Raw genomic sequence first — 12,089 nt, forward strand, 5'->3', positions numbered from 1 at the left:
GCATAAGCGATGTAACTTACTGCGTAGCACATCTTCATTCAAATGGCCGACGATCTGCAAAGACTGAACTTACCCATATAGCACGTTTGAAGCGCTACATTCCGAGAGAGACTCTTAACTCGCCCGGTGGGCTACGTCTGCGTACAGGAAAATGTTATGCATATGTGATTTGGGTATAAGCCTGAATAGCGAAGAACAGGCAGATTAGAAAAGAGGACGTTCGGCTAGCGAGGTAGGCCTCTAGTGCACGACCCTTTCAAGTCTACCAGTACGCCACAGCGTAATAAACACATTTCTAAACGTAACAATATCATATCCGCGATATAAATGCGTCAGCAGAGCCGTGGTGGACCCCAGCAAAAACACTTTCGTGTTAAAGAACCTTCCATGCATTTCGACACGTAATAAAATGCTGATTCTCCTTTTTGTTTAATTCATGGAAAAAGAGAATCGCTTGGCATTACTATAAGGAATGGCTTGAGTGTTTCAAAAGTTCCATTTTTGCCGAACTGCACCTCACTCACACGGGGGCTCTTCGATTTTCCACTTCTAGCTACCCGCGGGCTGCCAGAGCCAGCCAGACCGCGCTCGCTTTTCTCTGGCTGCTCCGTTACCCCCCCCCCCCCCCTTCGCGGCGCACTTCCGGTTGGCATTCATTTTTCTCGGGTTGGACGGTTCTGGCGACCCGCGGGGAGCGGAAGGGTCGCCAGACGTTTCCAGGACAATATAAGTCGTGGAAACTTTCCGGGAGGTTTTGGGAAGGTTTCGGGCTAGAAGACGCCGAAAAGGTACGATTCGCGCTCGGTGCCATCTTTGAGAGGACTCAATGGATTGCAATGTGGGCGCTTGAGGACTGCGCCTTCGCTTGTCATTACGCGTGGCGTTATCTTCTAAAGCCTGTTCCGCCTTGCGAGATGAGGCACTTGTAGTGATGGTGAGTGTTCATCGCTTTTGTTATGTTTTCCGTGAAGCTTCCTCCTGTGAACAACTCGGTGAACTGTTGCCTGTTGACTGCGTTGTGCGCATGCCTTAAAAGTTATGTACATACGTACTACACGTTCGTACGCATGCATGGAGACAACTTTTTTCGTTGTAGTCGTTTGTGGAGCTGTGCCTGTTTTTTCTGCACTTAGCGAAGACGATTGTGATCGAATGAGCTCGCTCCGTCGTATGTTTGCGTACGTGAACCTCTTAGAACCTCTGTCCTGACTGCTCGATTGATCTTCGATGGTGATAGAAGGCTCTAGATCGCGACTGTTGGTGATGGCCGCTTGTCGCGACCGGCGTGCGAGCCCATTTCAATGAGCCAGCATATGTGGTGTAATATTATACGATACGGCGCGAGAAAAAAAAAAACACGGAGAATGGATTCAGAAATGTATACATCCTTTCACTGACCATTTCATCGTTGGCTTTGTCTTTTTTCACTTCTTCGTAATAATGCCGTGACTTAGTAGGTCAAATCAAAGCTGATATAACTGACATTCGTTAGTGCCACTTGGGACTGGAAAACAGGCCAAGGCAAGTTCTAAAATGGGTCGAGAACGTGTCATGCAAATGTTTATTTTATATACGACGCGCACTCGTGGTACCGATATCGGCGCATGATCATAAACTTTAGACAAAAACGTAACTTGGTCAACACGTGTTTGCGACGTATAATACGCGATAGGTGAGCCTGTATATATCCTCGAGCTTTTTTGAAGACACGATCACTTTCGCGTGACTTCGCGTCGTGTTGTGCAGTGACTGATACACGTACTAAAGAGACGTGAGCTTTTTAAGCCGTAAGCGTCACGGCACCTCACCTTGCATCGTTCTTGAGGCAGCGTGCGCCAGCTGGCTGTTTTGTTCGCGGACGCGGCGAGTGATCGTGCGAGCGTACGAAGTCGTACCGCAAATGCGTACGCTCGAGGACCAGCTTTTTGGCGTGCTTAGCTACGTATTTCCAAGCGGACAATGCAGAAAAAAACCAACACGCACGCAATGCATTGTTTCGTTTGCTGCAATGATGGTAGAGTTTGTTGACGTTTACACTGGCTGTCCCGGCATTCGATTTTGCGATCTTCGGGCAGCTTCGGGTTGTCTCTGGTTCTCCACATACGTGACCACGACGCTTTTTCCTGTCCCGACCGTAGCTAGCTGACTGACCTTATGGTTAGCTCTGGCTGCCAGAGAGCTGCCAGAGGCCTGAAAATAGAAGAGACCCACTACTGCATTCTGCTGCATGTGCTTTACACGCTCACCAAGGTCGCTGTGACGGAAAGTTCAAGCAATTGCCACATGCATGCGATCTTACCGAAAGCCCAAATGGTGCGCACCACTTGAGCTGCAGCACTGACGTGACTTTAAACTGCCTGCCACAAAAGAACCCCTACGCTCGAAGTGGCTGAGTACCGTGCCTATGCACCAGTATCCCGAGCCTATGCCTCGTTTTCAGGTTCAACAACAACATCTATCGCGGCAAGGTTCAATGGCTGTTGTTGCTGCTGCTTCTCAAAATGGTGCACCGCTGGCGCTGAGCCACCATGGCTGTGATGGCTGCGCAGTGCAAAGGATTCCCCATTTTCTAGACAACTGCCCTCTTTCCTCACTCAGCCAGCCCATGCAGTGCTTTTCTCCTCTCTTAGACTCTCGTTCGTTCACTCTGCCTCATCTCGTTCTCCATGACGACCCTGTCACACTCTCTCCGGCGGTGCACCATTTTGAGAAGCATAGTTGGTGCCGTATTTTTCAGAATGATTTTGCGGCAACAGCATTACAACCAGTCTTTTTTTTGGTGACGGGGGGGGGGGGGGGAACTGCACGATAAGTGCTATGAGTATACATGGCATTATTTAGGAAAGTAAAAGGAAGTCGAAAAAAACTTCCTTGGAACCAGTCTCGCAGTAGATGTGATTACGTTATAAGTGGTCTACTACACTGTAATTTGAATGATAAGGGCCAATGCAGAAAGTTGATAACTTTTTAGAACTTCTCGTTTACGCAGATTTCACCATGGTACCACACAGTGCAGAAACTATGCGTCGAAAGGCAAGGGCAATTCCAGTTGCTTTCGATGTTCCAGCTGTGTGTGCGATGTCAGCAACAGTGGCGACCGCAAACCAACATTCGAGCATTGCCCGTGCAGGTCCTCATTTTCATTCAAGATGCAAGTTGATCACTCCTTTCGAATGCAAGAATTGATATTTTTTGTTGATTCAGTACCGAAGTGAAACTTTGACCATCTACAGGCACTGTCGACAAGGCAGCAAGCACTTGTCAGAACTGGCCTGAGGGTTGCAACATGGCTTGCTATTGCAGAGAGCTTGCGAAAGACAACATGGAGACTGGGCATAGAGGGGATCACACTCACGAGCTGAACCAAGGGCAGAAAGCGCGAAGCGAAGTTTAAGTTTGCGGTCATGAGAACAGCTGCGAAAACTGTCTATACCACACTTGTAAGTTTGCCAGCTGGTGGCAAAAGGCCGCATGCAAGTTATCGGTAATCAGCGACGGCACAACTACTCTCTCAACAGAAAACCGAAAGCCAAATAATGGTAACATGCAAATGAAGTGAGTGAAGTTCGAAGCGAAGTGTGCGCCCGAAAATCGGCCGAAGCAAAAGAAAGCAAGGCATGGGGGCAAAGACTGCTCAGTGATCTAAGTAACCATTCCCCCTCCCCACACCACGCAATTACTTCACACTTCTGTCCTTTTGTTCCTTCTTTTTTTTAATCTCTTTCATTTGCTTTGAAAGCTCTCCTTCGCAGCTCCACTGAGAAATACACTCCTACCCTCGTTTCTCTGACAATTTTCCAGCATCCACATTAAAATCGGTCTTTCATCTCAGGGAACTACACAATAAACACTATGCGTATACATGAAGTTTTATGAGAGGGTAAACTGGAATAACAGAACTTTATTTGTGGAAAAGACTTCATTGCCGCTAAAACGGGACAACGCCGCGTGATCGGGCCCCTATTGCAAGGCGCCACTGGCTCTCACCATTTTTTCAGCCCTTTTGACTAGCCTCAGCTGATCTTCAAGGGCTAGACTGGACAGCATTGCCTCCTACTTCTATCTGCTGTTATATCCTTTCTGTTCTTAGGTGTGTGCCGTACATTCCCACGTGATGTGGTAGAGGTCGGCGTGCTTCCACATCGCGGAAATATGTCTTTGTATGCTGCAGGGATGCTTTGTATGCTGTGTGCAATCTGTGGATGTTTATATATACGTGTCAGTTTGGAGTCGGCGTAACGTCACAGAAACCATGGCCGAAAGGTTCTTGTGAGGTGCTGAGTAATGTCTCCGCAAATCTCTGCAGTATTGCAGGATCGTTTGGTAACAGGGATCGATGGGTGTTGGGTCCTCCATGGTGTTGCCATTGGCAACTCGGTAATTAGTGAAACCTCGAACCGCCTCATCTACATAGAGGTTCCCAGTAATACCCTCGAGTCCCGGAGCCCAAGTAAGTGTCCGGGTACAGCTTTTGTCCAGCTCTTTGCTACTTTGGGTAAGTATATGGTGTGCCTTGATGCATATTTTTCCTTTTTGATCATTTCTACATGCGATTTGTGAATATGTGATAATAGTAAACGAAGCGTTGCGCTCCCTGCCTTTTTTATAGCTAAAGCAGTGCAAATCCCTTCTGCTTCTATGATCTGCACTGCAAGCGATTACGTTACAAACAGCCTGAACTGTACTTCTTCATTGATAAACAAAATTTTTTGCCGGCACATCTAACTTTCGAATGATTGTTTTTTATCCAAATTACATTTCATCAAAATAAAACATAGCGACCTGGACCGCCTGCTTGTTCCTATAGCTCAGAATTTGAAGTTATGCTTGCAAAATGCTTTTCCTTTTAAAGATGTAAATTTCAGAGAACCAGTGCAGCAAATGCTGCCCTTACCTCTCTGGAGCTTCAGTCCTCTCTTGAAGAAGTGCCTGGTATTGAATCATGGAAGCCTGCATTTGGAAGCACAGCAACAATTCACTCAAGTGCGAAGCAATGAATGCAGAATCATTGTAACCTTCATGATTGCCTCATTTGCAGGTGGTGCGATTGCAACTGAGGTGGTTGCATTTTTATGGAGGTGAAATGCTAGAAGGCTGCATGCAATAAAAAGCACCTGATAGTCGGAAATTCAGGAGCCCTGCCTCATGCAGTGCCTCAATAGTACTTCATGATTTTGGCATAACCCAAGATTATTATTATTATTATTTATTTTTATTGATGATGATTACCTCAACATGCTAATTAGCTAATTAATTCTCTCCCATCAGGCAAGTTATTCACCACTGAAATTGAAGCGACGCAGCATCAAAGTCATGACAGAATAACACAAAACCTCAGGTTAGCAACACCATCAAGAAATGCCCGTGTGCGAAGTACGCAAAAAAGGTGCACCTCCATCTAGCAGCATTGCCAATGCTCGACTAACTATACTCCGTTTCATACATCAGGTGCAACGCGGTGGAAGCTATGCAAGAAGTTCGGTCAGCAATGTGTGTTACTACACTCGAACCTATTATAACAAACTTGCATCTTACATGAAATGAGGGTTGTTATATTCAAAACTTCATTATAAAAGTTTATTCTTAGCACTGAATCTATTGCGAGACTATTTTTCATTTACTTCGTTACAACCGATATTTAGTTATATCTGATATTGGTTATATCAAGGTTTGAGTGTACGCACACAAACGCGCACACACAGCATCGCGAAAGACTACAAATAAAACATCAAGAGATGAAAAGAAAGAGACGCTAAGTGATTCAGAACAACCTATTGACAGCCCTAAACAGGGCGGCTCTATATCTGACCCACAAAGCCTCTTTATTTATTACTAACCCCAGAGATGAAAGGAAGTCATGTTTCGTATGGAAAAATGAGTGTACTATTTCTTAGTGCAAAGACTTGCTTCCTAGTCTCGCTAGCTTCCAAAACGCACCTGATGTATGAAACAGTGTATAGACTTCTGCACAGCTGTTTCGCTGGACGATGCTTCAGGCTACCACGCTGCTGGTAAGCATAACCTCCTTGAATTACTAATAAAGCTCTCAACACAGCCAGAGTCAATACAAACATGAGAAATCGGGATAAAAATACGGGGCATAAGCTTCCGATAAGCTTCCGATCATTTGAATGAGACCATATTTACAACAGAAAGACAGTTTTGGCACTTTGATAAACACTTATCCGTAAAGGCACATTTCTGGAGCTCATCGCTCGGCTTTAGTAGAGGGGTGTGTAAATATTCAAAAGTTTCGAATATTCACCGAATATTACTTTGTAATATTCGTATTCGATTCAATGACCATATATTCAAAAATTTCGAATATTCGAACTAACTCGAATAGTCCTCGAATATTCAATGTTCACGAATATTCGCTCCCATATGTCACTATGCAGAAATTAATATTTCGCGCATTTGTGATAAGAGTCTCAGTATATTGTGGGAATTGAGGCTAGCGCACCACCATTGCGCGGGCTTTGCCGCCTATTTCTGCCGTTCTCGTGTCCTGACATGACTCCCGTCGTCCGCGTTCTACCACGCTCGGGCAGTGATGTTTAACCCCTCTGACCCGGTAGCAGATGTCGACTGTGGCGCTGTGCGCAAAGTCTCTCGGGGCATTTCGTGCGCACGCGTCGGGAGTGAGTCAGATCTCTCCGGTACAACCTAGGGTGAGCACGCTCTTCTTTTTTGTCCATCGGCTCCTGTTGTTTGGGGCTCGTCGGACTTCGCGAACGGCGCCTTGTGCCCGCGGCGAGCGCTCACCTTCTGTTGCTCCTTTTCGAACAATAGGCCGAAGAACGGTGCAGTGTCCAAGAGCGTGATCATACTATAGTGTACTAGAATATGGGGTAGTGTGTTCAGGAAGGAGCCGAGGCTGAAGCATTTGGTATCGACAGCTACGAGATGGCGCCACCTCAGCATGGGCTCTCACCTCACGCTTTGCCTTTTATGCACTTCTGTGCTTTGATATTAGTAATAGCAGGGATTTAACGTCCCAAAACCGCCATACGATTATGAGAGACATCGTAAAGGAGTGCTCCGGAAATTCGACCACTTGGGGTGCTTTAACGTGCACCTAAATGTAGGTACACGCACCTCAGTATTTGCGCCTCCACCAAAAATGCAGCCGTCGCAGCCGGGATTCGATCCCGTGACATGGGCTTGCATACGTAATTGCTGACACGTCCGCGAAAAGCTTTCTAATGGGTTTGTTTGTACTGCATTCAAAACAAAACGAAATGTCAAAGCCGCAACAAACGGTTTAAATGCAGGCACTAACAAACGATGGCGAAGCAGTCATCCTTGGGTAAACTGCTTGCAGTTTTTAAAGCTCGGTTGGTGAACGAATAAAAATTAGGAAGATTGAGGTATCGAAGTAGCATCTATAAACCCGAAAGTTTATTGTTATATTACTGCTATATCGAGTTGTAGTCTGCACACTTCGACAGCTTCGACTTCCTTCGTTACGCGCGCGGCACCGTTCTTGTCGATAGTTGCATCATGCAATTTTAATTATGTTGCTAAGGTGACAAACCTGCCATTTGATTGAGAGGCATGCCGTAGCTGAAGACTTGGGAATAATTTTGACAATCTTGGGTCTTTAAACAATTACGCGCCCGCCGAAATACTGCTGCTGTGACCGAAATATTGCACTGTACAGTCAAAAGAAAACATCACTTGGCACCCCTGACAGGTTGTAGGAAGAAACCCTTATTTACGAGCGCGCATACTGCAGTGAGCAGTAACACCGATCAAATTCGACGCTGTTTTGTGGAATTATCAGTTGACGATCACTTCATCGCAGTGGCACCTTTATGAACAACAACTGATTTTCGCGTGCAGCTTTTTTTTTTGTTCTGCCTCTTGAGACTAGTTGAGACCCTTCACAAAAAAAACGAAGCGTGACAGCACGTAAATTACCGCTCTCTTTAGCACGAGATGCGGTGCGATCGAGCTCATATAAATTCAAGGTAAACAAAGCTTGAGTAAGCGTTCCAGCGAAGCTGCAGTCCCTGTAGTGTTCGCCACCTCGGTTTCGTAGCTAGCAGGAAGGTCAATCAATGAACCTGAATCAGTGGCCTCACCGTCAAGACAGGGTGCTGCAGTTTTTTTTTCAGAGATGGTAGATTCGACCGCCGAGTTTTTCCGCTTTCTCGCAGGTCTTGGATGTGGCGCTTTCTTGGATAAGTAGCTTGGAGCGTTAGGCAGTAACATCGGCACAGCGTCCGGCGTTAGCTCTGGTCTCCTACGTGGTACGCGAACTTCTTCGCCGTTTATAACGTGCACGTAGTTTCCGAGAACACATGAAGGCTCGACGTGTAGCTCACATTCAGAGCAGCTTTCGTTCAAGGTCCCATCCTTTCCATGTAAATTCTGTTCCCAAACCTTCTTCCGTGCTTCGTCTTTGGGTGCAGCGAAAAGCGATGGCTGCTCACTTTTTTTTTTCCTATGGTATACCCTGTTTCGCACCTAAGTGCAAAGCAGTGTCGTTGCCGCCAATGACTCAACATTGCCTCACTGTCGTGTGGCCAGCAGAAACATTGCCAGAAAAACTTTCGTTAAGTGGGCGCGAATACAAGCAACAGGTCACTGAACAGCACCCGAGAAGGCAGAGCGGCGCGGAGCTGGCAATCCTGCCAGCCCATGCTACGGCAGCGCCGCCTTGAGAACCGGTTTTTTGTCCACGTGCGACGCTTCACGCGATGCATGGCGAGAGGGTGCCTGAACACACTACCCCATATTCTAGTACACTATAGTCATACTACGCCGACCCATGCTTCTCGGAAGCCAACGCGAGCGGAGTTTTTGCCCTCGCTCGAGCAACCGGGCCCTTTTGTCCCTGTGACCCCGTGAATCACCTTTGGCAACGAAGACGTGCTCGCGGGAAGTACCCCGTGTAGTACTTCTCGCCCATGGCATGAATTAACCCAATTCTTGCGCGCCCTGTACTGCGTTTTGGTGTTGCGACCTTGAGCAGCACCGTGTTCTCGCCAGGCGACAGTTAATGGGTGCTCTGCGGCTCGCTAGGACCGACACCCCGCTAGTGGTCATAATCCTTTAGGATACGTGTACACTACGTACAAGATCATGCAGTGAGTTCTACGACTTCAGCAAGAGTGCGGCGATGCCTGCATGAAAATTAATGGGAGCGTGATGAAGGCTACCGACGAATGCGGCAGCACATCACCCCGACAAACCCACCAGTGGTAAACATCTCAATCAATCTAAATCATGTACTGCCTGCACGGCATTACGTGTGACTTAGTCGTTTAGCGCTGTTACTGTTCATGTAAGCATACCAACCACGCCGTCTGCTGCCGCGCCCTTATGTGCGGGACCGCAAGTACGTATCGCTCATGGATATAAAGGCAACTTGCCGCCGCCACATTGGCTTGACATAATAGTCTTCACACCTTTGCTCGGTCCCAGTGCTGAGCGAGCACGAAAAAAAATTGCCCCCGTATCTCCATATTTCACTACAAATGCCTTCGAAAAACGACAATCTTGCGAGTGGAGAGAGCGAACAAAATGTTTATTCGATGTTCTGCGTAAGAAAATCAGTGAATTGTATTCTGGAAGCGCTGCATTAGTTTCGATCTGTGCAGCGAAGGCAAACTAGCGCATCGAAGCACGTTAGACACGAGCGCCATCTGGCAGTTATCCTCGAAAACGAAGGACTGCATGCGCGCCTGTGCCGGAGGCGATAAGGTGTAGAACGCAAAGCGACAAGCAGGTGCCACCACCGTGTCGCCTTAGCAAAACATTAGAAACACTGGACTTATTGGACATCGCGTTGCACTGCCAGCGCAGCGTCATAAACGCTACGGTCTTTAGAATTACTTAAGCGTGTTTTCTCTAGTATAAAGACACACATACAAAATATCGACGTGTTGTTACGGTGCCTCAGATATGCGCAATGATTGGTTTTAAATTGACAATCTCATAAGTATGAACGCTGAAACTTGAGCAATATTGGTGGGCGCTGCAGATGGGGTTGGTCGTTAGAGATATCGTTTGGTGCCGTTTGGGGTATCGTTAGCGCGAACAAACAGACAAATGTACAAACATAAAGGCAGACAGACCAAAATTTTGGCATCGAAGGTCCCCAAGAAAGACTATTGTCTTTAAAAATGTCTCTACGTAATGGCAGATACACACGTATACATTACAAGGCGCGGCGCTCATGGAGTGAGCTTAGTAGGCGAAGAACTGCATGCGAATAGCTATAGGGGTGCACTCAGCTTGACGTACGACGGTAACGCTTTTCATGTATGGCCACGCCAGTTTCCGCTAGTGGATCGCCATTCAAACGTAAGAGCATCAGTCAGTCTGACGAGTTGTCCGTCAGGTGTGCGGCTACTTCAGCATGTATACTCTCTCGATAGTTTCGGAATGATTTCATGGTAGCGGATATGGTCAGGCAAATGAGCAAGTGTTTTTCCACGCAATGGCAAACATAGAAAAGTCTATGCCCTTTCAGTAATGTTAAAATGGCGTCATCACATATAGTTCTTCATTGCTAACGGCGGTGCACGTAAGGTGACGCACGGACTAACGCGTAGTTCCACAGCGTTCCTGACAGCGTCTTTGAAAATCAGTTGTGCGCGCATTAAGCTCATGTGGCGTCTCCTGCAACCGTTACACCATTGCTGCGATCTTGCTGCCAACGTCAGTTTACTGCCCTCGGCAGCCAGTGAACGCCAAAGAGGGTCTCGGCGCAGCAAAACAGTGCCCTCGCCGCCGAGAGTTGTGGCTTCGTAAACAAAAAAGCATATTTGGGGCGTCTTTCTATCCCACATCAGTAATCATCTATCTTGCACACTTACCTCGCATTATCGCTGCACGCCCGGTACACCTTCGTCACGGTCGCGCTGCGATTAGCACAATTGACACAGTATTCTTGATCGGAAAATTTCGAGCAGGCAGTCCTCAAGAAAAGCAATGGAAGCCAGCGAGATAACGAGCATGGCTGTGTAGTTGAAAAACGCCCCAAATACTCCAATTTTCCTTAGTGGCTTTACTGGTGAGAACAGAGGAGAAAATTAAAAATAAGACTGTGAAGTCGGGGTCTTCCGAGCTAAAACTAAAAAGCTCAGTTTACAGAGCACAGGACGCATCATTCGAAGGTTGTAGGCTCACTCACAGCAAGCGGAAAGTTATCTTTCCGTCCACTTTTCTTCCTTCAAATTTGCGTTAAGATTACTACTAATAACATACCCATGCTTTCCTTGTCGTTGCTGTCTGCTAGTTCTCACTTAAAATAAAAAGTCACTGTTGTTCACTTCACAGTGCGTGTTCTGCAGAGGGTTTGTTTGTTGCTGTTGTTATTGGTGCTGTTTACAGTAAGAAAAGGCTATCTATACCAAGAATAGGGTTAAAATCTAAGGATCACAAGACAATGACTCTGGTGAGGCATGCATCTATCACCTCTACACTCTCCAGTGCCGTCTTCGATTCCTCGTGGGCTTTGCGCGCTTCGTCTCGCTCCTGTGTGAGTGTTTTGCAGGTACTGCTATGGAGCTGCAAAAAACAGTAACACCATGTATTAGCTCACCTCGCTTGGGCCACAAAATCTCCTCAACCATGCATTTTTTGCGTAAAAAGGGGTTCAAGAAGTGATCAATATGCAACTGATACACCAGCAGCAATGGCATGCAGAAATGATTGAAAAGGAAAATGCTGCTCTCTGCAAATGTTTTTCAAGCATGTGTAGTGAAGAAGACTGGCCTCAGCGGCATTGCTCTGCGCCTCAGAGGCATCACCATCAGCATGAGCTCGTGGTTACTGCACTCGGCCACACGCTCTTGACCACTGCCTATTCTATTGAACCTCTTAGCAAGTCACCATGTGTACCAAGCAAATCACGGCATATCCACAGAGTGAATGGTAATGAGTGGGCAAAGCAGCAGGATCGTTAAGTGTTACCGTGAACCACCCGTGACATTGCCCACGCAGGCATGTAAATGTGTGGTAAAGCGCTGTACAGTTTATATTCAATGTTTATTGATCATAAATGACATGTTGTGTTCAGTTGTGTATTTCATTTTGCCTTCATAATTACTGCTTTGTGGTCCATAAAATATAGA

General features: G+C 46.8%; 1 protein-coding gene across 2 annotated transcripts in view; it reads right to left on the reverse strand.

Annotated features, from left to right (window-relative positions):
• LOC142777501 (uncharacterized) overlaps nucleotides 1–12,089 on the reverse strand; it is an 87,783-nt gene that overhangs the window by 53,959 nt on the left and 21,735 nt on the right. For both annotated transcript variants that reach the window (XM_075881992.1, XM_075881993.1), the window contains exons 3-4: nucleotides 11,431–11,523; nucleotides 4,895–4,950 (exon numbers count right to left, since the gene is read on the reverse strand). In XM_075881992.1, coding sequence (XP_075738107.1) covers nucleotides 4,895–4,950; nucleotides 11,431–11,523 — 149 coding nt within the window. The remainder of the gene's footprint in view (nucleotides 1–4,894; nucleotides 4,951–11,430; nucleotides 11,524–12,089) is intronic.

The sequence above is a fragment of the Rhipicephalus microplus genome, chromosome X, assembly GCF_043290135.1.
Source record: "Rhipicephalus microplus isolate Deutch F79 chromosome X, USDA_Rmic, whole genome shotgun sequence".
NCBI classification, from domain to species: Eukaryota; Metazoa; Arthropoda; class Arachnida; order Ixodida; family Ixodidae; genus Rhipicephalus; species Rhipicephalus microplus.